This window comes from Jaculus jaculus, chromosome 3 (genome assembly GCF_020740685.1).
Source record: "Jaculus jaculus isolate mJacJac1 chromosome 3, mJacJac1.mat.Y.cur, whole genome shotgun sequence".
In the NCBI taxonomy this organism is placed as follows: domain Eukaryota; kingdom Metazoa; phylum Chordata; class Mammalia; order Rodentia; family Dipodidae; genus Jaculus; species Jaculus jaculus.
This window is the reverse complement of record NC_059104.1, coordinates 98,219,790-98,246,121: the sequence shown is the minus strand read 5'-3', so window position 1 is coordinate 98,246,121 and position 26,332 is coordinate 98,219,790. Positions and strand designations below refer to the sequence as shown.

Here is a 26,332-nt window from a genome sequence, read left to right as displayed (position 1 = left end):
TCTTTCTCCCATTGAACTGCATGCAGAATTGGCGTCTTCCAACTTTCTGTCAGTTGGTCTACATGGAGGAGGTTATCAGTTCAGTTCCAGCAGGATTTCTCAGTGGCTTTGCAGCCCAAGTATGTGGAGTCTTCAGCAATAGGATCTTACCATCTATTTCTGGTGGGAACCCAAGGGCCTTGGCAATGGCCTGTAATGTTTTGGGGGCATCAGGGACCTCCCTGGCCAACAACTCACTGGAAGTTATCCCATCACTTGCACTGAAAATTTTCTAGCAATAATCTATGGTTCCTGAGTGTTCTGTTGTCCAAAAAAGTTGGTTTCCATGTGACTTATTTATATCCTCTTAGATTTTGATTAGCCCTCCCTCCACCTTTCCTTTACTCACTCTCTTCTCCTGACCTCACTTCCACCAGCCTTCTTTTTGTTGCTCAAAATTGTTTTGGGTATTTGAGGGTTTTTTTGGTACTTCCAAATGAATTTTAGGATTGTTTTTTCTATTTCTATGAAGAATGCTTCCAAATGAGTTTTAGGATTGTTTTTTCTATTTCTATGAAGAATGTCATTGGAATTTTAATGGAGATTGCATTAAAAGTATAAATTGCTTTTGATAAGATTGACATTTTCATAATATTGATTCTTCCAATCCAAGAACATGGGATGTCTTTCCATTTCCTAATGTCTTCTGCAGTATCCCACTTGAGTGTTTTAAAGTTGTTGTTGTTTGTTTGCTTTTTTTTTTGAGGTAGGGTCTCACTCTAGTCCAGGCTGACCTGGAATTAAATATGTAGTTTCAGGGTGGCCTTAAACTCATAGCCATCCTCCTACCTCAGCCTCCCAAGTGTTGGGATTAAAGACTTGCGCTACCACACCTGGCCTGTTTTAAAGTGTTCATTGTAGAGATCCTTCACTTCCTTGGTTAGATTTATTCCAAAGTACTTTATTTATTTTGAAGCAATTGTGAATGGGAATGATTCCCAGATTTCATCCTCTGCGTGCTTTTGTTAGTATATAGAAAAGCTGCTGATTTCTGTGTATTTATTTTGTATCCTGCTACATTGCTAAAAGTGTTTATTAGCTTTGGTAGAGTCTTTAGGGTCCTTTATATATAAAATCATATCATCTGCAAATAATGATAATTTGATCTCTTCCTTTCCAATTTGTATCCCTTTTATGAGTATCTCTTATTGCAAGAGCTAAGACTTCTGCTACTATGTTAAATAAAAGTGGGGACAGTGGGCACCCTTGTCTTGTTCCTGATTTTAGTAGAAAAGCTTCAAGTTTTTCTCCATTTAGTATTATGTTGGATATAGGATTATTATAAATAGCCTTTATTATGTTGAGATTTTTTTCCTTTTATTCCCTGTTCCTTTCTCCCTCCCTCCCTCCCTCCCTCTCTCCCTCCCTTCCTTATTTTCCAAGGTAGGGTCTCACTCAACCTCAGGCTGATGGAATTCACTATGTAGTCTCAGGGTGGCCTCGAACTCATGGTGATCTTCCTATCTGTGTCTCCCGATTGCTGGGATTAAAGGTGTGCACCACTGTGCCCAGCTTATTCCCAGTTTCTGTAGGACTTTTACCATGAAGGGATGTTGGACTTTGTTGAATGCTTTTTTGCATCTAATGAGATGATCATGTGAATTTTTTTGTCCTTAAGTCCATTTATATTGTGTATTACATTTATTGATTTGCTTATGAACCATCCCTGCATCTTTGGGATAAAGCCTACTTGATCAGGGTAAATAATCTTTTTGATATATTCTTGTATTCTTTTTTGCCAATATTTTTTTTTTTTTTAAATTTTATTTATTTATTTGAGAGCGACAGACACAGAGAGAAAGACAGATAGAGGGAGAGAGAGAGAATGGGCGCGCCAGGGCTTCCAGCCTCTGCAAACGAACTCCAGACGCGTGCGCCCCCTTGTGCGTCTGGCTAACGTGGGACCTGGGGAACCGAGCCTCGAACCGGGGTCCTTAGGCTTCACAGGCAAGCGCTTAACCGCTACACCATCTCTCCAGCCCCTTTTGCCAATATTTTGTTGAGAATTTTTGCATCTATGTTCATGAGGGAAATTGGACTGTAATTTTCTTTTTCTGTTTTGTCTTTATCTGGTTTTGTTATTGGGGTGATGCTGGTTTCATAGAAAGACTTTGGGAGGATTCCTTCCTTTGCTATTTCATGGAAATGTTTAAGAAGCGGTGGTGCTAGTTCTTCCATGAAGGTCTGATAAAATTGACCTGTACATCTATCTAGGTCTGGACTTTTTTTAGTTGGAAATTTTTTTATGACTGCTTGGTTCTCCATACTTGTTATAGGTCTGTTTAAGTGGTTTATCTTACCTTGATTTAATTTTGGTAGGTCATATAAATCAAGGAAATCATCCATTTCTTTCAGATTTTCACACTTAGAGTCATATATATTCTTAAATTATATCCTTATTATTTTCTGCATTTCTTTGGTATCTGTGTAATGGTGCCTTTTTCATCTCTAATTTTTTTTTTTTTTTTTTTTTTTTTTTTTGGTTTTTCGAGGTAGGGTCTCACTCTGGCTCAGGCTGACCTGGAATTCACTATGTAGTCTCAGGGTAGCCTCGAACTCTCAGCGATCCTCCTACCTCTGCCTCCCGAGTGCTCTAATTTTAGTAATTTATGTCTCTATTCTCTTTCTTTTGGTCAGGTTTGCTAAGGATTTATCAATTTTGTTTATCCTTTCAAAGAACCAACTCTTTGTTTCAGTGATTCTTTGGATATTTTTGGTTTCTATTTCATTAATTTCTGCCCTAATCATTAGTTCTTCCTATCTACTGATTTTGGTTTGCCTTGTTCTTCTTTTTCCAAAGTCTTAAGGTGAAGCATTAAGTTGTTTATTTGTGACCTTATTAATTTCTTTTCTTTTGGCGGGGGTGGGGGTGGGAGTGGGGGGTGGGGAGGTTCAAGGTAGGGTTCCACTCTAGTCCAGGCTGATGTGGAATTCACTGTGGAGTCTCAGGTTGGCCTCAAACTCATGGCAGTCCTCCTACCTCTGCCTGCCGACTGCTGGGATTAAAGGTTTATGCTACCACACCCAGTCTATTTTCTTAATATAGGCACTTAAAGCTATAAATTTCCCCTTAGAACTGCCTTCATTGTGTGCCACAGGTTTTGATATGCTGTGTTCTCATTATCATTTGATTCTATGAATTTTTTTAATTTCCTTTTTGATTTCTTCAATGACTCATTGATCATTCAGTAGTGTACTGTTAAGTGTCCATGATTTTGTGTATGCTCTGTAGTTTTTCTTGTTGCTCATTTGTAGTTTAATCCCATTGTGATCAGATAGAGCACAAGGAATTATTTAAATTTTCCTATATTTGTTAAGATTTGCTTTGTGTCCTAATATATGGTCTATTTTAGAGAAATGTTCTATTTGCTGCTGAGAAAAATGTGTATTCTGCAGCATTTGAATGGAATGTTCGGTAGATATCTGTTAGGTTCATTTGTTCCATGATATCATTTAATCCAGATCCGTCTTTGTCTATTTTTTGCCAGGATGACCTGTCAACTGATGAGAGTGGAGTATTGAAGTTATCCACTACCAATTGTATTTGGTGTTAGCTTTGACCTTTCGTCTAACAGTGTTTGATGAAATTGGGTGCTCCCATTTTAGGTGCATATATGTATAGGATTGTAATGTCCTCCTGTTGGAGTTTTCCTTTAAGCAATATAAAGTGACCTTCTTAGCTGGGTGTGGTGCCATATGCCTTTAATCCCAGCACTTGGGAGGCAGAGGTAGGAGGATCACTGTGAGTTCTAGGCCACCCTGAGACTACACAGTTAATTCCAGGTCAGCCTGGGCCAGAGACCCTACCTTGAAAAACTAATTAATTAATTAATTAATTAATAAAGTAACCTTCTTATCTTTTCTCACTAATGTTGAAGTCTATCTTGTCAGATATTAGGATAGCAACACCTGCTTCTTTCCTAGGCCCATTTGCTTAAAATACCATTTTCCATCCTTTCACCCTAAGATAGTATCACTGAGAAATGAGTTTCTTGGAGGCAACAAACAGAAGGATCCTGCCTTTTAATCCAATCTGCTGTGATCCTGATGGGCTTGCCTTTGTATGTGACTTGATTTTTTTCCCTAAGTGCTTTCAATATATTTTCCTTGGTTTACATGTTTAGTAGTTTAGTTTTAACATTGCAAGGAGAAGTTCTTTCCAGGTTTTGTCTGTTTGGTGTTCTAAAAGGTTCCTGTATCTGCATTGGCATTTCTTTACCAATTTGAGAAAATTTTTCTTCTATGATTTTGTTGAAAACGCCTACTATTCCTTTGGAGTGAAACTCTTCTCCTTCTACTATGCCATAATTTTTTATGTTTGATCTTTTCATAGTATCTTGAAATTCCTAATCACGCCTTCCTATTAGCTTGCCTTTATGTTGGGTGGAGCAATTTATTGGCAGATTCTAAAATTTAGCTGAGCAATATGCACATTCAATTAAAACCAGCATGGGGTATTTATGCAAGAGGAATAGACTTGGCAGTGGAATATGTAACAAACAAACCACAGGTCTATGAGATAGAGAGCAGGAATGAATGGAGAATTGGTCAAAACAAGACTACATGAGAGACAGGGCCTTAGAAACTTTTCTTTAAGAAATGGCTCACACTTTATTTAATCCCAGCATTGGGGAGGCTAAGGTTGTAAACTTCAAGCCTATCCAGGCAACACAGACCGTCTCAAAAAATCTGACAATGAGCCGGGCATGGTGGCACACACCTTTGATCCCAGTGCTTGGGAAGCAGAGGTAGGAAGATTGCCATGAGTTCGAGGCCACCCTGAGACTACATTGTGAATTCCAGGTCAGCCAGGGCTGAAGTGAAACCCTACCCAACAGTGATAACAACTAGAAAAACACCTCACACACATGAAAAGAATGTTGAGAGCCAGGTGTGGTGGCGCATGCCTTTAATCCCAGCCCTTGGGAGGCAGACGTAGGAGGATCACCGTGAGTTCGAAGCCACCCTGAGACTATATAGTGAAAGTCCAGGTCAGCCTGAGCTAGACTAAGACCCTACCTCGAAAAACCAAAATAATAATAATAATAATAATAATAATAATAATAATAATAATGTGAGATCTAAAGGATGATGAAGAGTGCTTTAGGACAGATGTTTCCCATACATAAAGTTCTCATTATGTTCATGACCTCACAGTGGCTGTTGTTACATGGGCAAGACCTGCATAATATTGGGCCTACCAATAGGTTGTCAAAATTTTTTTTTTTTTTTTTCAAATTAACATCTTCCATGATTATAAAAAATATCCCATGGGCTGGGCGTGGTGGCGCACGCCTTTAATCCCAGCACTTGGGAGGCAGAGGTAGGAGGATTGCCGCGAGTTCGAGGCCACCCTGAGACTCCATAGTGAATTCCAGGTCAGCCTGGGCTAGAGTGAGACCCTACCTGGAAAAACAAACAAACAAACAAAAATCCCATGGTAATACCTTCCCTCCCCCCACTTTCCCCTTTGAAATTCCATTCTCCATCATGTCCCCTCCCCATCTCAATCAGTCTCTTGATGTCATCATCTTTTCCTCCTCTTATGATGGTCTTGTGTAGGTAGTGTCCGGCACTGTGAGGTCATGGATATCCAGGCCATTTTATATCTAGAAGGAGCATGTTGTAAGGAGTCCTACCCTTCCTTTGGCTCTTACATTCTTTCTGCTACCTCTTCCACATTAGACCCTGAGCCTTGGAAGGTGTGATAGAAATATTGCAGTGCTGAGCACTCCTGTGTCCCTTCTTCTCAGCACCATGGTGCCTTCTGAGTCATCCAAGGTCACTGGTATCTGAAAAGAGAAGCATCTGTAACCAAAAGTGAGAGGAGCATTAATATAAGGGTATGACCATTAACAGAAGTGCTTACTGGGCAGTTTGATAAGCATAGTATGGACATTTAGCCAGACAGCAGCAGGTGTTACACCCCCAGGACTCATGACTACCCCTGTTTTAAGTTTTTAGTATCAGGGATGCATTCCCTCCCATGGAGCAGGCCTCCAGTCCAATTAGAGGGCAGTTGGTTTCCACCATGATAGGTGGAAATCCAGTAAGCAGTATTATATGTGCTTGGTCAGCATTAGACATGAATGTTAACTGGCCCTATGTTTGGTCCTGCATTCTTTAGTACCCATACTAAAAGATATTGGGAAATAAGTATGTAATGCAGTTTTGTTTTTTTTTTTTCAAGGTAAGGTTTCACTATAGCCCAAGCTGACCTGGAATTCACTATGTAGTCTCAGGCTGGCCTCCAAATCACAGTGATCCTCTTACCTTTGCCTCCCAAGCACTGGATTTAAGGGCATGCACCACCATGCATGGCTATCAGGAAGATTTTGAGCTTCCTTGAACATAGACCATTGTGTTTTCACTGGAGGGTTTTCTTTCTTTTCTTTTCTTTTTTTTAAAATTATTTATTTGAGAGAGAGAGAGAGAGAATGGGCATACCAGGGTCCCCAGCTACTACAGATGAACTCCAGACACATGTGTCTCCCTGTGCATCTGGCTTATATAGTTCTTGGGAAATCAAACCTGGGTCCTTTGGCTTTACAGCAAGCACCTTAACCACTATGCAACCTCCCCAGCCCTTTTTTTTTTTAATCATTTTTTATTAACAACTTCCATGATTATAAACAATATCCCATGGTAATTCCCTCCCTCCCCTCACTTTCCCCTTGGAAACTCTACTCTCCATCATATCCCCTCCCCCCCCAATCAGTCTTTCTTTTATTTTGATGTCATGGTCTTTTCTTCCTATTATGATGGCCTTGTGTAGGTAGTGTCAGACACTGTGAGGTCATGGATATCCAGGCCATTTTATGTCTGCAGGAGCATGTTGTAAGGAGTCCTACCCTTCCTTTGGCTCTTACATTCTTTCTACCCCTCTTCCACAATGGACCCTAAGCCTTGGAAGGTATGATAAAGATATTGCAGTGCTGAGCACTCTGCCCCTTCTTCTCAGCACCATGGTGCCTTCTTAGTCATCCAGGGTCACTGCTGTCTGAAAAGAGAAGGTTCTCTAACCAAAAGTGAGAGGAGCATTAATATATGGGTATGAACATTAAGAGAAGCGCTTACTGGGCAGTTTGGTGAGCATAGTATTTACATTTAGCCAGACACCCAGCAGGCGTTACACCCCTAGGGCTCATAACTACCTCTATTGTAGATTTTCAGTATCAGGATTGTATTCCCTTCCATGGAGCCGGCCTCCAGTCAAATTAGAGGTTAGTTTCCCCCCTCATGTGCCACTATTGCACATGTTGGCTCATTTGGCCTGGCTGGCCAAATATAAGACTTGCAGTATCCACTGTTGAGTATCTCCACTGGTGGTTTCTCTCTCTCTCATGGAACTGCTTGCAGCGTATCCTTTTCCAGCTTTCTGTCAGCTAGTCTACATGGAGGAGGTTTTCAGATCACCTCCAGCAGGATTTCTTAGTGACCTTGCAGCCCAAGTATGTGTACTGTTCAGTAATAGGGTCTTACCATCTATTCCTGGTGGGAAACCAAGACTTTGACAATGGCCTGTAATGTTTTGGGGGTATTAGGGACCTCCCTGGCACTGAAAATTTTCTAGTAATAATGTGGCTTCTGTGTGTTCAATTGTCCAAAAACGTAGGTTTCCAAATGATTTGTTTATATCCTCTTAGATTTTGATTAGCCCTCCCTCTACCTTTCCTTTACTCAATCTCTTCCCTGACCTCACTTAGGCAGTTTCACCCCCATTAATCTGTTCTAATGAGCGGTAAAGAAAAATGAAGATATGAAATTTGAAGGAAAATGGATGGATCTGGAAAGTATTATATTGAGTGAGGTAGCCCAGACTCAGGAAGCCAAACGTCACATGTTTTCTCTCATATGTGGATCCTACAAATGACTGGACTTCTGTGTGAGTAGGAAGAAAACAGTAGAAAGGGAGGGTTGGGGGGGGGAATTAATAGGAATGCATTGTATATATGCAAGTAGAACAGATTGAACAAGTCATATGGAAACCTACTTTTTTGGACAATGGAACATCTAGGAGGTATATAGACTGTTACTAGAAAATTTTCTAAAACTTGGTTTTTTTTTTTTTCAAGGCAGGGTCTCACTCTAGGTCAGGCTGGGATTAAAGGCATTTTTTTTGAGATAGGATCCCACCTTGTAGTCCAAGCTGGTCTAGAATTCACTTTGTAACCAAGCTGGCCTTGAATTCAAGGCAATCCTGCCTTAGCCTCTGGATTGCTGGGATTACAGGCATGAGCCATCATGCCCATCTGATCGGTTTCAGTTCTAAAAGACATTCTTTTCCTGCTGTAGGTAACTTCATTTGAGCCAGGGGAGATGTGAGCATTTCAAATGCAGTCCATCTGTGCAGTTGCAAGCCGTTCTGTGTTGTCTCAGGAGTCCTTAGAGTGAGATCTGCTATAGCATAGCCGTCCATCTGATCTTTTTGTGTGTGTGTGTGTGTGAGGTAGGGTCTCGCTCTAGCCCAGGCTGACCTGGAATTCACTATGTAGTCTCAGGGTGGCCTCAGACTCACAGCAATCTTCCTACCTCTGCCTCCCGGGTGCTGGGATTAAGGGTTTGCGCCACCATACTCAGCCAGTTTGACATTTTCTTCCCTTAACAAGCCTAGCCTTCTTTCCTTAGTCTTGTTCTTTGTGTCTTTCCCTGTAGAGAAGTGTGGGAAATGGAACTGGATAGACTCAAGAACCAGGATGGTGAAATAAACCGAAACATTATGGAAGAGACAGAGAGGGCCTGGAAGGCAGAGGTGAGAAGAACTGATGTTCTCAAAAACCTTGTCTTTTTCTTTTAGTAGTATTTCCTCGTGATCAAAGATGGAAAGAGAGAGAGAACAGGCATGGCAGGACAGCTTTCCACTGCAGAGGAACTCCAGATGCATGTGCCACTTTGTGCATCTGCTTTATGTGGGTACTGGGGAATTGAACTTGGGCTGGCATTCCCTATAAGCAAGTACATTTAACTGCTGAGCCATCTCAGACCAAGCTTTGTTTTTTATAATATTTTTAAAATTTTCTTGTTTATTTATTTGAGAGCGACTGACAGAGAAAGAGGCAGAGAAAAAGAGAGAGAGAATTGGCACGCCAGGGCTTCCAGCCACTGCCAAGGAGCTCCAGATGCGTGCGCCCCCTTGTGCATCTGGCTTACATGGGTGCTGGGGAATCGAGCCTCCAAATCAGGGTCCTTAGGCTTCACAGGCAAGCACTTAACCACTAAGCCATCTCTCCAGCCCCAAGCCTTGCTTTTGTGCTTCTCAGATGATAAGCACATTTGGCAGAGTCTAAGAGAACCCAGTAGCATTTGTTTTAAATAGGGATAGTTTGTGTTTTCAAAATTCTTAAAATATGTGTGTGCTGTCATTAGATATTATCACTAGAGAGCCGGAAGGAGTTGCTGGTATTGAAACTAGAAGAAGCAGAAAAAGAAGCAGAACTGCACCTCACTTACCTCAAGTAAGTACCTGCCATGTCAAGGCTTACTGCCCTACAGCTTGGGTCCGTTGTTTGAAGCCCAAGCCAGTAAGCTTGGCACTTCTCTGTCTGTAGAGATTCTGAGGAATTTTAAGACCAATCATAACTGCTCAGTGATTTCCCTCTTTCTTCCTTTATTTATTTATTTATTTTTTTGGTTTTTCAAGGTAGGGTTTTACTCTAGCCCAGGCTGACCTGACCATATAGTCTCAGGGTGGCCTCGAACTTGTGGTGATCCTCCTTCCTCTGCCTCCTGAGAGTTGGGATTAAAGGCGTGTGCCACCATACCTGGCCAGCCCTTTTTTAAAAATAAATTTTCACTTTTATTATCTTACTTCTATTTGAATGGTATCTATTAGGCTGTTGAAGTATAATGGTCTTTGGAGGTTTGTTTCTACCATGGCAATATCTCCTCTTTCTGCCGTGGGATTTTAGAGCCCCTTTGGCATGTTCAAAGAGAGGAGACAGGAACCCTCTTAGATAGTTAGTCCTCTTTCTCAAATGTTTGGCTTAAGGGCTGGTGAGATGGTCCACAGGTTAAATGCACGGGTTACAAAAGCCTAGGTTCAAGTCCACAGTACCACATAGTCAGAAGAACAAAGTGGCACCTATATTTGGAGTTCGTTTACAGTGGCAAGAGTTCATGGCACACCCATATTTTCATTCTGCACCTACTCCCCACCCCCTGCTTGCAAATTAAAAAAAAATTATATATTTTTAACATGTTTTGTCTGTTTGTTTTTTTTTTTGGAGGTGGGGTCTCATTCTAGCCCAGGCTGACCTGGAATTCACTCTGTATTCTCAGGGTGGCCCTGAACTCACGGTGATCCTCCTACCTCAGCCTACTGAGTGCTGAGATTAAAGGCATGTGCCACTACGCCCAGCTGTTTTTATACTTAAAAAAATATTTACTTTTGGGCTGGAGAGATGGCTTGGTGGTTAAGGTGCTTGCCTGCAAATCAAAGGACCCAGGTTCAATTTAACAGGACCCATGTAAGCCAGATGCACAAGGTGGTGCATGTGTCTGGAGTTTGTTTGCAGCAGCTAAATGCCATGGTATGCCCCATTCTCTATCTGCCTCTTTCTCTCTCTATCTCAAATAAATAAATAAATTTAAAAAAATTTTATTAGAGGAAGGGGGCCAGACAGAGAAAGACAGAGAGAATGGGCGCACCAGGCATTTAGTAAACAAACTCAAAGACGCCTGTGACACCCCTTGTGCATCTGCATTACGTGGGTACTGGAGAATCAAACCTGGGTTTTTTGGCTTTGCAGGCTAGCACCCCAACCATCTCTCCAGCCTGTTAATTTTTATTTTATTTTGTTTCTTTTTATTTTTGTTTTCTTCCTTTTTTAAAAAATATTAAAAATTTTTATTTATTTGAGAGAAAGAGCCAGAGAAAGGCAGGAGGTGGAGAGAGAAAATATGGGCCCATCAGGATCTCCAGCTGCTGCAAATTCCAGATGCATGTGCCAGTTTGTGCATTTAGCTTATGTGGGTCCTGGGGAATCAAACCAGTGTCCTATGGCTTTGCAGGCAAGCACCTTAACTGCTAAGTCATCTTCTCCAGCCCCCCCCCCTTTTTTTTTTTTTGAGGAAATGGCTCACTGTAGTCCAGTCTGACCTGTAAAAACATAAAAATTTAAATAATTAATATAAAATTAATATTGAATTAATGTAAAAATATTAAATAAAACAGATAGGTTTCTCCAGCTTCTGCTCCTACCTCTTCTCTTGAGGTCCTTTACCCAGCAGGTATTATTTTTTTCTTGATAATTTTCATACATGTTCATAATGTATTTTCATAGTAATTCCTTTGCACTACCTTATTTTGTCCTCCCTCCACATTCCCCTTTCCATTGAACCCCCTCTTCTGTTTTGATACTTTGTTTCTTTTGACACTCTTCCATCACACATGATGAAATATTAATGGACACAGTTTTGTACAGGTAATGACAGCCCCCAGCAACAATTGTTTTATATCCCAGAATGTAACTGATTTTTAGGATAAATCCCAGGCTTTAGAAGACCTAATAGGCTAAACATAGCCATCCAGCCCAGGATTCCAATTAGAGACTGGTGAAAAACAGAAGAGAGAATTATTTTGGCCACCTTGGGAAAACAGATAAAGGGGGAAAGGGTCTGAAGATGTTAGCCAATATATTTATAGAGAAATTTAGTAAAAATCTCACCTGGTTGCCAATGAGTCTGTCCAGCGATCACAAAATGACCCCCTGCTGTCTTGAAAGAAAGCAGCCTGGTGTCCCTCTACCACTCGCCTCCAATAAAGTTTGCCATAGAGATTAATGTTTGCTTCTTTTTTTTTTTTCAAGGTAGGGCCTCACTCTAGCTCAGGCTGACCTGGAATTCACTACATAGTTTTAGGGTGGCCTTAAACTTACTACGACCCTCCTACCTGTGCCTCCCCAAGTGCTGGGATTAAAGGTGTGCACCACCTCTAACTTTTTCTTACAGGGCTTAATGATAAAGAGTCCTTCTAAAGAGTACTGATTAAAAAACATGCCCAGGCTGGAGGGATAGCTTAACAGTTAAGGTGTTTGCCTGCAAAGCCAAAGGATCCAGGTTCAATTCTACAGGACCCATATAAGCCAGATGCACGAAGTAGTGCATGCGTCTGGAGTTCGTTTGCAGTGGCTGGAGGTCCTGACATGCCCTTTCTCTCTCCTTCTTTGCCTGTCAAAATAAAATAAAATATATTTTAAAAAGCCCACTATCTTCATTTATTTATTCATTTGGTTAGGTGTCTGTTATGTTTTGGAGATAGGGTCTTATGTACCTGAGGCTGACCTTGAATTCCTGATCCACCTACTTCCACCTCCAAAGTGCTAGGGGTTTAGAAGAGCATACCACTACACAAAGCTGAGCTTTAGATTTGTTTTTGTTTCAAATATTCTTATTTATTTGCAAGCAGAGAGAGAGCTAGAAGAGAGAGAGAGAATGGGTGTGTCAGGGCCTCCAGCCACTGCAAATGGACTCCAGTTACATGATGTATGTAGGTACTAGGGAATTGAACTTGGGTCATTAGGTTCTGCAGGCAAGTGCTTTAACTGCTAAGCCATCTCTCTAGCCCAGAGCTTTAGGTTTTTATAGAAGAAGAATTGGGGCAAGGAGCGAGAGGTATGCATAATTAAGCAGTCCTGGTCAAGGTGTGATCTGATTGATCTTGGTTGCAGTTCTTCAGTGGGGTCTGAAGAAGTCCTTATTTCTGTCTTACAGATGATCACTTCTGCTCTAGGGTACAACTTCACCCTCAAGGATAATCACCTTCTCTGGGGTAGTCTGTCCTTAGATGTTTTGTTCTTCCTGGAATCCAAGGTGACTGCAGGTTTAGGACAATGGCTTATTTCTGTGCCTTCTTCATGGAAGGGGGATGAGGTTAGGGAGACACTCTTTGAATAAGTCACATGCTTATGCAGTGTCAAGCAGAAATATGTCCCAAAGTTCAGGAGCCAGACACAAAATAGAGGCAGAGGTATCAGGCTTCAATCCTGCTTTTACTTACTTGTGGGCCCAAGAAAGGAGTGAATATTATTTTATTCAAAGCAGTTTCTAAGGGTTAGACCCTACCTCAAAACAAAACACAAAGGAAGGAAGAAAGGAATTGGGCATTTCTAATTGTGTGAATCCCTTTTGGTTTGCTGAAAGGTCAACCCCTCCAACACTGGACACAGTTCATTCCAAACAGGAATGGGAGACAAGACTCAATGGAGTTCGGCTAATGAAAAAGAATGTCCGGGTAAGTGTCAAGTGGGTGATAATTAAGTCAGCCTTGTATGGAAACCTGCTGAGCTTCTATGTTGCTGCATAAAGTCTGCTCCACCAATCTGTGCTTTCCTCGAATAGATAGCATGCTTCTTCCAGAGGGTCACTGAGCTCAGCAGTAAAGGATGATCCATTGCTTTCCTTCTATTCTAGGACCAGTTTAATAGTCATATCCAGCTAGTGCGGAATGGAGCCAAGCTGAGCAGCCTTCCTCAAATCCCTACCCCCACTTTACCCCCACCTCCCTCTGAGGTAAGAGTGCTAGCTTTGGAATCTGCCTCTCTGCTGGGGTGGGGGCGAAATCTTTTTTTTTTTTTTTTTTAATGAGAGAGGGCAAGCAAGTAAGAGAGAGAGAGAGAGTTGGCACAACAATAAAGCCTCCAGCCACTGTAATCAAACTCCAGATGCGTGCACCACCTTGTACACATGTGTGACCTTGTGCATGCATCACCTTCTATGTCTGGATCATGTGGGATTTGTGGAGTCAAACATGGGTGCTCAGGCTTTGCAGGCAAGTGCCTTAATGGCTAAGCCATCCCTCCAGCCCTGTTTTTTTTTTCTCCTTTTCTTGGGGGGCCAGGGGGATTTTGAGGTAGGGTTTTACTCTAGCCCATGCTAATCTGGAATTCACTATATAGTCTCAGGGTGGCCTCGAACTCACAGAGATCCTTCTACCTCGGCCTCTGGAGTGCTGGGATTAAAGGTGTGCACCACCATGCCCAGCCCTGATATTCTTTTTTAAATTTATTTATTTATTTGAGAGGGAGAAAGAAGCAGAGGGGCTGGGGGAGAGAGAGAGGGAGAGAGAATGGGCATGCCAGGCCCTCCAGCTACTGTAAACGAACTTCAGATGCATGTGCCCCTTGTGCATCAGGCTTACGTGGATCCTGGAGAGTAGAACCAGGATCCTCTGGCTTTGCAGGCAAATGCCTTAACCACTAAGCCATCTCTCCAGCCCCACTGCTTATTCTTTTTATAAAGACATTGGGACCATCCCTGTATTGATTTTTGTAGTTGTTTTTGTTTTTCAAGGTAGAGTCTGGCCCTAGCCCAAGCTGACCTGGAATTCACTATGTAGTCTCCTACCTCTGCCTCCCAAGTACTGGAATTACAGGTGTGAGCCACCACCCCCAGCCCTATATTGATTTGTTATTTTTCCTTTCTCTCTCATCTCCTACTTCTTCCCCTTTGCAGACAGACTTCATGCTTCAAGTATTTCAGCCCAGCCCCTCTCTGACTCCTCGGATGCCCTTCTCCATTGGGCAGGTCACAATGCCCATGGTTATGCCCAGTGCGGATCCACGTTCCTTGTCTTTCCCGATCTTGAATCCTACCCTTTCCCAGTCCAATCAGCCTTCCCCACCCCTTCCTGGCTCCCATGGGAGAAATAGCCCTGGCTTGGGCTCCCTGGTTAGCCCCCATGGTCCACACATGCCCCCTGCTGCCTCCATCCCTCCTCCCCCAGGCTTGGGTGGCATTAAGGCATCTACTGAAACCCCTCGGCCCCAACCAGTAGATAAACTGGAGAAGATTTTGGAGAAGCTGTTGACTCGGTTCCCACAGTGCAATAAGTAAGTATCTGTAGGATGAAGACATCTGGCAGAGACATGCTTATGGTTTGAAATTGGAATGTTCCATATGTGTTCCCTTGGGATTGTGTAGTTTTCTTTCCCTTAACATTATTTAGGGCCCAGATGACAAACATTCTTCAGCAAATCAAGACAGCACGAACCACCATGGCAGGCCTGACCATGGAGGAGCTGATCCAGTTGGTAGCCGCACGACTGGCAGAGCAGGAGAGGGTGGCGGCCAGTGCGCAGGTGAGGGCGGCGGCCTGGAGAGCATGAGAGGCTGAGCAGGGGGCAGCCTTCAGAAAACTGGGCGCGGGAAGAAGCATCGCAGCCAGGAGTAGCTAACAGTTGTTTTTGCTATTATTTCTTTTTGCTACTTGCACTATTGCTCAGACTCTGTTCCCTCACTCTAACATTGTTTCTACCTTTAGCCACTTGGTCGGATCCGAGCCTTGTACCCTGCACCTCTGGCCCAAATAAATACCCCGATGTTCTTGCCTTCTGCTCAAGTTTCCTATCCTGGAAGATCTTCCCACGTAAGACTCTTCTTTTACTATGGGGCATATAGGGTAGTGCAAGGTGAGGAGGGAGTGAATTGACAAGTAGTTAGGAGGAGTACCAGGCATCATAACCCCGCCCTTAATGCCAGCACTTGGGAAGCCTAGGATTGCCATAAATTCAAGGCCAGATGGGACTGACTACATAGTGAGTTAAGTTCCAGGTCATCCTGGGCTAGAGTGAGACCCTGCCTCATTAAAAAGGGGGAAAAAACAACCACCAACAAAAAGCATGCAGGAGGAAACAGTGTCATCTCCACAGCTACATTGTTTGCATCTCTGCTGGGAGCATGCTGCAGGTACTGTCGGTTAGAATTTGTATCTGGACTGGAGGTTAGCTCACTAGTAAAGAGTCTCACAAGCATGAGGACCTCAGTTTGATCCCTAGGACCCACGTTTTTAAGAAAAAGCCAGGTTTGTTAGTGCGCGCTTATAATTTTCCTGCAATCCCAGTGCTAGGGAGGTGGGGATAGGAAGACCTTTGTTGCTTGCTAGCCAGCCCGTGTATCTTATTTAGCAAGTTCCAGGTCAGAGACACAGTCTGTCTCCAAAAGTATGGATGGTGCCTGGGGAGTGACATCTGAAGGCTGTCCTCCTGCCTCCATCTGTATGTGCACATGGTGCAAACACATACACAAGAATCTAGACTTGGACTTTTATTTCTCTTGGTGCTGAATCATTTTCTACAGGGAAATTGAATTGTGGGCTTAACAGACAAGGCAACCCAGAAATCCATAACCTTGTAACCATGCCTTTCTGGTCCTCTAGGGTCCAGCCACCTGTAAGCTCTGTCTGATGTGCCAGAAACTTGTGCAGCCTAGTGAGTTGCACCCGATGGCATGTAGCCATGTGTTGCACAAGGAGGTAGGTATTGTATATCTACCTTGTTTTCTGCTTTTAACATCTGAGGTAAATTCTCTTGAGTATTTCACTAGGCTGATTCTTATTAATATTTAATCAAAGGTTTTCAGTCAGTTGAGTCTTAAATGTCAGAATTTAGCATCTGCAGCTAGGCACTCCCTGCTCTGCATTCACACTGTCTATAGGGACTAAAGAAGTTCATACCTGAGTGCTGCTAAGTCACTTCCATGGAAAATTGACAGTAAGCGGCAAACCCACATATCTAGCTATTATTTCAAATACAGCATTCAAGGAGACTTCACTTAACTGAGAGGAATGGAATAGGGGTCTGTGAGATTAGTAGCTTCATTAACAGAATTGCTCAAAGGACTGCCTGAGAGATTCTTTCTGCTGACTCAGTTCACCTCTTCACCTCGTTAACCATTGTTTTCCCAAGAGGTAGAAACTGAGTGAGCATCTAATTCCGTGGTAAGAAGAGCTCTGGTAAGATTTGAGGGTGATGCCAGGGGGCATGTGCTTGTGATTAGAGTACTTTGGGTGTTGAAACATGATTGCTACAATTTCCAGGCCAGCCTGAGTTACAGAGGTGCTGTTTCAAAACAAAACAAACAACAACAAAAAACTGGTGTGGTGGCTCCCACTTTTAATCCCAGCACTCTGAAGGCTGATGGCTGTGACTTCAAGGCCAGTCTGGACTAGAGCAAGTTCCACAACATCCTGTGCTACAGTGAGACCCTGTCTCAAGAAAACCAAAGCTGGTTCAAAGCACTTGCTTAGCTTAGCGTGGTGGCGCACACCTTTAATCTCAACACTTTGGAGGCAGAGGTAGGAGGATTGCTATGAGTAGGAGGCCACCCCGAGACTACGTAGTGAATTCCAGGTCAGCCTGGACGAGAGCAAGGCCCTACCTCAAAATAAACGAATATATAAATAAAAAATAAAGGCACTTGCTTGCAAAGCCTGCTGGCCCAAGATTAATTCCCCAACATTTAAATAAAGCTGGGTGCAAAGTGGTACCATGCGGCACATGCGTCATTCCACTGTACCCACAATGGGAGTCACAGCCAGGAGGAAAATTCATGCGCCAAACACCTTACAGAAGCAAGAAGCTCCTCAAAGGCGGAGCCCAAGCTGGGTGTGGTGGTGCACACCTGTTAATAACAGCATTCAGGAGGTGGAGAAGTAGGAGGATGGCTATGAGTTCAAGGCCAGCCAGAGACTACATAGTGAATTCCAGGTCATCCTGGGCTAGAGTGAGACCCTACCTCAAAAAAAAAAAAAAAAGCCGGCATGGTGGCTCATACCTTTAATCCCAGCACTCGGGAGGCAGAGGTAGAGGGAGTGCCATGAGTTAAAGGCCACCCTGAGACTACATAGTGGGTTCCAGGTCAGCCTGGACTACAGCAAGAACCTACCTTGAATAAACAAAACAAAAATAACAACAACAAAAACACAAAAAACGTGAAGCCCAGACTATTCTGATCCCCAGTGTGTGCAGTGGCACGTATGTGCACATACACACACAAATAAAATTAAATAAAAAATAATTCATAGCCAGGCATGCACACCTTTAATCCCAGCACTCAAGAGGCAGAGGTAAGAGGATCACCATGAGTTCGAAGCCACCCTAAGGCTACATAGTGAATTCCAGGTCAGCCTGAGCTAGAGTGAGACCCTACTACCAAAAAAAAAAAAAAAAAAAAAGCCCGGGTTTGGGCTGAGGAGATGGCTCAGTTAAAGGCACTTGTTTGCAAAGCTTGCTGGCCCAGGCCTGAATTCTGTTCCCTGGTACCTCCTTAAAGCCAGATGCATGTACCTGAAGTTTGTTTCTAGTGGCAGGTGACTGTGGTGTGTTCATTCTTTCTTTCCCTACCAAATAAATTTAAATTTTTATTTTTTTATTTTTGTTTTTTAAGGTAGGGTCTCACTCTAGCCCAAGCTGACCTGAAATTCACTATGTACTCTCAGGGTGGCCTCGAACTCACAGTGATCCTCCTACCTCTGCTCTTGAGTGCTGGATTAAAGGCGTGTGCCACTGCACCCAGCCTAATATATGTGTATGTATGGGCATGTGTGTGTGTGCATGTATCTGTGTGTGTGTGTGTGTGTGTGTGTATAATTTTTTTCACAAAAACAGGTGTATCTGCTCTGAAGATTTTTGTGGGAGTAAGAGCCATTAACAGCCTTGCCCTCAGAAAGAGCTTTTCAGAGTTGAGCCTTGTGACTTTTTTGGGGGGGGGGATTGGTTCATTTTTTTCCTCAATTTTTTTATTAACATCTTCCATGATCATAAAAAATATCCCATGGTGATGCCCTCCCTCCCCCCACTTTTCCCTTTGAAATTCCATTTTGTGTCATATCCCCTCCCCATCTCAATCAGTCTCTCTTTTATTTTGATGTCATGATCTTTTCCTCCTCTTTGATGGTCTTGTGTAGGTAGTGTCAGGCACTGTTAGGTCATGGATATCCAGGCTGTTTTCTGTCTGGAGGAGCACGTTGTAAGTTCTACCCTTCCTGTGGCTCTTACAGTCTTTCCATCATTTCTTCCACAATGGACCCTGAGCCTTGGAAGGTGTGATCGAGATATTATTACTCAGTTCTCCAGTCACTTCTTTCCAGCACCATGATACCTTCTGAGTCATCCCAAGGTCACTACCATCTGAAAAGAGAAGATTCTCTACCCGAAGTGAGAGTAGCATTAATATAAGGGTATGAATATTAAGAGAAGTGCTTACTGGGCAGTTTGATAAGCATAATATGTACATTTATCCAGAAATCAGCAGGCGTTATACCCCTAGGGCTCATGACTACCCTGTTTTAAGTTTTCAGTATCAGGGATATATTCCCTCCTGCCTTGTGATTTTTAATAGCATTCTCTCCTTTCCCTTCATCTTCCCAGACAAATCTGAGGGTATATGTGTCTCTTTCTTTCCAGTGTATCAAATTTTGGGCCCAGACCAACACAAATGACACTTGTCCCTTTTGTCCAACTCTTAAATGACGGACCTGACCAGCAAGGAAGAAGAGGAGAATCTGATGTGAACAGGAAGCGCGGGTTCAAGATTTCTAGAACTCTATATTTATATAGTGACATATACCCATGCCATGTACATTTTTATTATATAGGGAATGTGTGTATAGGAAGTCTGTATTCAAATGTTCGTAATGAAAGTATGTATATAGTGCAGAAACACCACTCTCTTCCCCCTTACCTTGCAGTTCTTTGGGGGATGCAGATTGTAGGGAATGTGATGTTTAATTTGGCCTTGAAATCACAATATCCCTGGACAGGGTTGTTTTCAAACCGATCTAGGAAGCTGCTGTTGCTCTAAGGCCATCCTGCTTTGGTTTGGCTCCGCCTCTGGTCCATTTTCATCAGACTCTGTCTGCAGACTTGAAGCCTGGTGCTCACCTGCTGACCAGCCAGATGCCTTGCTTACTAGGAGCCTCCGGAAGCCTCAGTGCTGTTCTAGCCACTTCACTCCAATGGATAAAAGAGACTCTGATTGAGGGAAAAAATGTAGCCCTGATAGTTTGATTTTTCATTGAATATTTTACTGTGTTAATGCTCATTATTTATACATAGATACTGGGTTTACAGAATGTTCTGTTTTACATGAGCAAAATTCATACTCCAAGAATAACAACCAGGTTCCATTTCTCCCACAAGCTTCTGTCCACTTTACTTCCTGCATAGAAATTCATACAATGCACAGGCTTTTCTGGGGCCAACCATCCCTTGCTGTCGCTGGCTTGGCTTCTACTCAAGTGCTGACATTCCAGCCTGGTAAAGTCCTCACCCCTCCCATTCCTGCTGGTCTCCTCGTCTAGTTAGCCCCCCTCCCCCCCGAAGGTTAAGGCAGTCGGTTCACAACCAAGTTGTTTGGTGACCTTGGGTGAGCTCCAGACAGGCACTAGGGTGAGATGTCTGTGCAAAACTACTTGCAGAATGATGTTGGGGTGCTGGGTTTTCATTTGTAAAGCAAGGAAGCTGTGGGAGATGTGTTTCCTATCCTGGGAAAAATGGAGACCCCTGAAATGAAGGGACATGGGACTTGATGGTTATAAATCATATTTTACAGATAGCTATTTGGAACTACATCATGTTTCCACTTCTGCTTATTGAGCACTCTTGCTTTTAGGTTTTATATGTGGGAAGATGGGGGCTCTGAGAACTTACAGGAAGTGACTTTAGTGACCTTCTTTTTAGAATTAAGTATTAATCAGGAAAAAAAATGGCTCCAGGGGAAGGGCATTATTATATTAGCAACAGTTGACTTATTCTCATTCTGGGACTTAGAAGTGCATGCAGCTTCTAGCAATATGTACTAGCATAGCAGACTGTTCATTTCATATCCAACTAAATTCTCTGCTCCTGTTCTCTGTCCTTCCTTCTGGCCTGTGAGCTCATGGTTGAGTTTTTTTTTTTTTTTTTTTTTTGCTCTGCCATACTTGCCCACACTGACCAGCATATTTAGAGAGGTGGACTTCTCCAGATAGCCTTGCTGTTTTGTCACGTGACTGGTATAACCTGAGCACTCAGCTCTTGAGAGTTCAGGTGATTACTTTGGTTAATGAAGGGTTCCTGTCTGCAGTTTGGTATTGTCGTGAACAGGAAAGGTGGCAAAATGGAAAACCAGTTCCTTCATTTTATCTTGTAATCTTAGGCCTTTTCTCTCCCTTCACCTTTGCAGCAGTTTATGCTAGTTGTTGAAGTATCTTTTGTTGTCCTCTGGGAATTTAAAATTGGAAATGGATATAAATAATATTGTTTATAGCCAGGTGTGGTGGCCCAAGCCTGTAATCACACTTGGGAGGGTCAGGAGTTCAAGGCCAACCTTGACTACATAGAGAATTGAGGCCAGGCCAACTTGGACTACATGAGACCCTGTCTCAAAGTAAATGAGTAAATAAAAGTTGAAAAAAATAGTTTCTCACCAGAGGTCATGGTGGCACATGTACTCAGGAGGCCTCAGAGGCAGGAAGATTGCAACAAGTTCAGGTTGAAGGCCGGTTTAGTCTACGTAGTGAGAATCTTAAAAAAAATTCAAAACAATGTTCTTTTCAAAAGATCTTAGAAGCTAAAAAAGAGAGAGGAGGTAATGTATAAGGGCTCAGCTGCTTCGCAGTGCAAGCCTGGGACAGCCAGCTCTCCCAGGAGCCTGGGCCTCAGCATTGTGCTTTTCTCTTCCTTTCTGAGGAGCAGTCACAAAACACGCTCCAGGGATGGGGAGGCACTGCCCAGGGTTCAGTCCTCAGTACCAGGGGAAAAAAAAGACACCCTCAAACTCTGCCATCCCTGCCCCCCTTCCCCCGTCACCTCTGCCTACTGGGCTCCCAGTGGTACAAGCTATGCAGACCAGTGGCAAAGGCCCCAAATTCAGTATGGAAATGGGACAGTCACTTTTTCATGAGTAGAGTTTTAAAATTGAGCTTGCATACATAATACATATTTTTACAACCAAGAAGCTGTTGGCAAATTATTTTTCTTTTTTACACTTAAGAGCTTATAGTTTCAGAGTACAAAGGAAGTAGCTGTCAAAAGAAAAATAAGTGCAAATTTTCCCTTAAAAAGAACAGGAGTTAGTGGGTTGAATGACTAGGTTGAGTTTTTTGCCCTGGCAAGATGGGGAAAAGGTGGTTTTCCCCAACATGTGTAGAAATGATAAAGCAGCGTGTGGCGTTTTCGTTTCATGGTAGTGATTCTGGAAGTTTATTTACACTAAGTTCTGATCTGGAAGTGGACGGTCTCCAGTCTTCCAGGCAGTCTTTGTAGTTGTGGGGTGTTCCCTGTCAGCCAGAGCAGCACCAGAACATTGGGAATGAAGAGGACCCAGATGAAAAACCATGACTCCATATTCTTATTTTATTGGTTTATGGCTTGTGGGCAACTGGCTGAGGCCAGCAACTCCCGAGGCCCTCCTTGTCATTCCCTGTCCCTCATCAGGTAACAACACACTTAGTAGGTTCATTCCCTTGAAGCAGTGTGTGGAGCAAACGGGGCAGGGTGCGGGGGCTATCCCAGGAAAACAGCTCTTCCCATAACACTAGTTTCAGTCTAGTATGTTAGAGCTGACAGGGAGGCCCCCACTTCCTCACCAAAGAGCCAGCCTTGGCACCCATGGTACTGCTGGGAGTGGCGGCAGAGAGCAGAAGAGGAGGCCGCAGCAGGAAAGGTGAAGGAAATAAGAAGCCCCAAGGCTGCCATCCTTTCTCCAGGCAGCCCTGATAGTGAAGGCAATACCTTATAGCCAGAAAGCCCCCCGTTTCTTACATTCATGGTTTAATACTAACCAGAGTGAGACACCTTAGCCAAATAAACGAAGGGGCTGCTGGAGAGGTGAGAAAGCAGTGAAACCACTCAGCACTTCATAAAGACCACACCACTGAGCACAGAGAAATCCAGGCAGTGGTAAAGGCATCGACCTGTCGAATGGGTCTTCAGCATTCTGCCCCCAAGGGTCACACAGGAGAGCTCTGCTGTCTGTTCTTTTAGCACCTTGGCTGCAAAGCTCCAGAGCAGTAGGGCTTAAGTGTAAGGAGTGAACCTGTGCCTGGGAAGACATTGCCCATCCCAGCTACATTCTAACTGCTCTCCTACAGGATACCCAGGGCCACCTATCACACACAAAAGAAACAGGTAGAGACAAGTGGAATTAATAAGGAAGGGATTGGAACTTCTCCATGGGCACTTTTCCTTTAAGAGAGCTTTGAAAAGAGCTCTTTGGCTAATAAGCCCTTCTTCCCACCTCACTTCTCATCAGGCTATGACCACAGACACATTGAAAACAAGCACCTTTAACCACTGAGCCAGCTCCATAGCCCATAGGCTCATTAGGAAGTGACAGCTGTTTTAATCAAGATGGGATTCTGTCTTGGAGATGAGGTCTGAACCTGGGGCTGGTGAAGGGTTACACACTCCTGCCTTTCCTAGCTTTGACAGCAACTGCTCCCCATCTGTACTCTTTGCTCATCTCGAGTACCCCAGGAGTGCAAATATTCACCACATCCATTTCTATTAGTCAAGAAGCAGTCTTTGCACCAGTGTAGGTCTCTTTCTGCACTCCCTATCGCTAAAGCAAAGGCGAACTGCGCATCTGCTGCTGACTTCGGCCAGCAGGAAAATGAGATTGGCCCTTTCTCTGCCAAGGCACCACAGAAACACATGCTGGGTGCCCTGGGGGTGATGCCAGGACTTCTGGAAGGAAAGAAAGAATACTTTGGGTTGGAGAATCTAAAGAGAGGGTGGGCACAGGTTCAGGGCTGACGTCTCAAGCAGTGGGATTTCCCATTTCAAGTTTGAGGTTACCAGGATTGTTCCCACCACCACAGTGCTGCTTTCTCCCCTCTCCTGTTTCCTACAAGCCCTGTAACCCACCTTGACGGCTTTTCCTTTTCTGTCAAGGCAGAAGCATTTGGCCGGTGGGTGAGGGTCCTGAGGTGCTCTGGCCACAGGAACCATCTGTTTCTCCAATTTGTGTGACCAAAGTAAACCACCCAGATGTGGTCCAGGGGAATTTGTCTTCTGTCCATGGGCCTCGTTACTTCAGCAGGGAGATGTCATCCGCAAAGTCATCGTGCTGGTGGCGGAGGCAGCGGAGGCAGCGCCACTGACACACCATGAGGCAGAGTGGCAGCATGAAGAGGGCGCAGATGGCAGCCATGACATAGGCTATGGTCATGAGGGTCGACTCATCTGTCTGTGGAATGTTGTAGCCACAGTCTTCCATGTCCGTGGTGACAAAAGGGCCTTCCACTGCCGCTGTCCTGAACTCATCGTGCACTGAGGAAAGGGCAGGCATGAACGGCAGCTCTTAGCGTCACAGAGTTCAGGTTGTACAGCGAAAAGGGATTCCAGATCCAGGGACCCCGTGGCATCTACCCTTGCAAGGCTGTGCAGCCCCACTGCTGGATATAGTTTACTAAAGGACATAACAGGCAGGCAAGCTCGTGCTACAGACCTGTGCCCCCCCCACCCCTGGCATCCACCAGGCACTGGGAGCAACACCCCTTCCTCCAGTTCCTATACAGTAGGAGTCATACCAGAAAATAGTTCAAAGTTGATTCAAAAGCTATCACCAGGCTGAAAAGATGGCTTAGCGGTTATGAGCTTGCCTGTGAAGCCTAAGGACCTTGGTTTGAAGCTCAATTCCCCAGGACCCACGTAAGCCTGATGCACAAGGGGGTGCACACATCTGGAGTTTGTTTGCAGTGGCTAGAGGCCCTGGCGTGCCCATTCTCTATTTGCCTTTCTCTATTGCTCTCAAATAAATAAAAATGAACAAAGTAATTTTTTAAAGCTATCCCCAAGGCTGGAGAGATGGCTCAGCAGTTGAGGCACGTGCTTGCAAAGCCTGATAGCCTGGGTTTGATTCTGCAGTACACACATAAAGCCAGATGTACAAAGTGGCATATGTATGTGGAGTTCGTTTGCCTGGCAAGAGGCTTTGGTGTGCCATTCTGTTTCTCTTACCCTCCCTTCTTGCAATTAAATAAATAAAAATATTTTAAAAAGCCAGCCCCTTGTACATGTAAAACTCAACAGCCACCATGGCAGGGCAGCTGCACACCCCTGCCACCTGTCCACAGCAGCATGCAGCCTGATGGGCAGCCAGCCTGCTGCCCTTGCAGTGAGTTTTCCAAGTGCCTGGGCACTGATGCCGCTGATGTTCCAGCAGCTTCCCAGCTCAGGCGGGAGTCACACAACAGGCACTGGCCCTATGGCTTTTGCACACTATGTAGACGTAGCTTTAGGCAGCTGCTAATACCTCCCAAGCCGACAGGGACTCAGGACCCTAAACTGCTGACAGTGAAGAGGAACAGTGACTACCCACCCTCCCCCCGTGCTCTCACCATGGCAAGCGCTGACGGCAAAGCCAATTCGCTTTCGGGCCCGATCGAAGACGACGTAGAAGCCCTCCATGACCACAGCTCCCATAACAGTGCCCGTGGAGGACTGCGAGATGGCGAACTTGTAACAGTCGTCTTGGGATGTGGCCACTTCTTCAACCGGCCAGGTATTGCTAGGGGGGAGCAATTGTGGGGTGAGAACCCTTCTTTTCACTGCACTCTTCTTCATCCTAGCTCTGCCCTCAAGTTTCTCTGCACTTAGACAGCGCTTCCTTTTGCAGTCCCTGAGTCCTGAGGGCCAGGCGGCCCTCCAGACATACTTTGTTCTCTTGGTACTCCACTGCCTCAGTTTAGGGACATACCTGTGGGAGGATGGTGATGTGGAAGGACTGATTGGTGACCTCACCCATAAGGTAAAGTGAGATGACTGGGAAGATGTAATGCCTGCTTGCCAGCACACCAGCTGCTCCCCTAGCCAAAAGCCATCCAGGAACTTCCTCTGTTGACAAGGAAGGGGTTCGTTGAGGAGTCAGCTTCTTTCATCATCTTGCCTCTTTTGTTTTCTTATAACTTCGGTTTGCTTCTTTAGGGAAATTGACAAAGTGTGGAAGGTAAACTGCAAGCCAGGGACTAGGGAATGAGGAAGAACTAGGTCAGAAAGCTGTGCCAGGATGGCCAGGTGTGGTGGCACACACTGCCTGAATCCAGCACTTGAGAGGCTGAGGCAAGGGAGTCAAAAGTTCTAGGCCAGAGCTGAGCGTGGTGTGCACACCTTTAATCCCAGCACTTGGGAGGCAGGAGGAGGAGGATTGCCAAGAGTTTGAGGCCATCCTGAGACAACATAGTGAATTCCAGGGCAACCTGAGCTAGCGCAAGACCCTACCTCCAAAAACAGAAAACAAAACTAAAAAAATGTTCTAGGCCAGTCAGGGATACATATCAAGCTGGGCCAGGCATGGTGGCAATGCATGTAATCCCAGCACCCAGGGGACAGAGGTAAGAGGATTGCCATGAGTTCGAGGACAGCCTGGGACTACAGAGTGAGATCCAGGTCAAACTAGGCTAGAGGAAACCCTACCTCAAAAAGAACAAGTTGCACCTGGACGTGGTGGTGCATGCCTCTAATCCCAGCACTTGTGAGGCAGAGGTAGGAGGATCACCACGAGTTCAAGGACACCCTGAGATGACATAGTAAGA

At 44.2% G+C, this 26,332-nt stretch overlaps 2 protein-coding genes across 6 annotated transcripts in view; one reads left to right on the top strand and one right to left on the bottom strand.

Annotated features, from left to right (window-relative positions):
• Positions 1 to 19,954, top strand: part of Rnf214 (ring finger protein 214) — a 61,717-nt gene extending 41,763 nt beyond the window's left edge. For all 5 annotated transcript variants that reach the window (XM_045145115.1, XM_045145112.1, XM_045145114.1 and 2 more), the window contains 9 exons: positions 8,695 to 8,791; positions 9,406 to 9,494; positions 13,180 to 13,270; positions 13,450 to 13,548; positions 14,491 to 14,867; positions 14,984 to 15,116; positions 15,299 to 15,403; positions 16,193 to 16,288; positions 19,221 to 19,954. In XM_045145115.1, coding sequence (XP_045001050.1) covers positions 8,695 to 8,791; positions 9,406 to 9,494; positions 13,180 to 13,270; positions 13,450 to 13,548; positions 14,491 to 14,867; positions 14,984 to 15,116; positions 15,299 to 15,403; positions 16,193 to 16,288; positions 19,221 to 19,286 — 1,153 coding nt within the window. In that variant the 3' untranslated portion in view covers positions 19,287 to 19,954. The remainder of the gene's footprint in view (positions 1 to 8,694; positions 8,792 to 9,405; positions 9,495 to 13,179; positions 13,271 to 13,449; positions 13,549 to 14,490; positions 14,868 to 14,983; positions 15,117 to 15,298; positions 15,404 to 16,192; positions 16,289 to 19,220) is intronic.
• Positions 19,955 to 22,137: 2,183 nt separating this feature from the next.
• Positions 22,138 to 25,655, bottom strand: LOC123459288 (beta-secretase 1-like). The gene is made up of 3 exons (XM_045145119.1): positions 25,498 to 25,655; positions 25,139 to 25,308; positions 22,138 to 24,068 (listed from the first exon to the last, which is right to left on the bottom strand). The coding sequence occupies exons 2-3, from the start codon at positions 25,221 to 25,223 to the stop codon at positions 23,827 to 23,829; spliced, it is 327 nt and encodes a 108-aa protein (XP_045001054.1). The 5' UTR covers positions 25,224 to 25,308; positions 25,498 to 25,655; the 3' UTR covers positions 22,138 to 23,826.
• Positions 25,656 to 26,332: the final 677 nt, after the last annotated feature.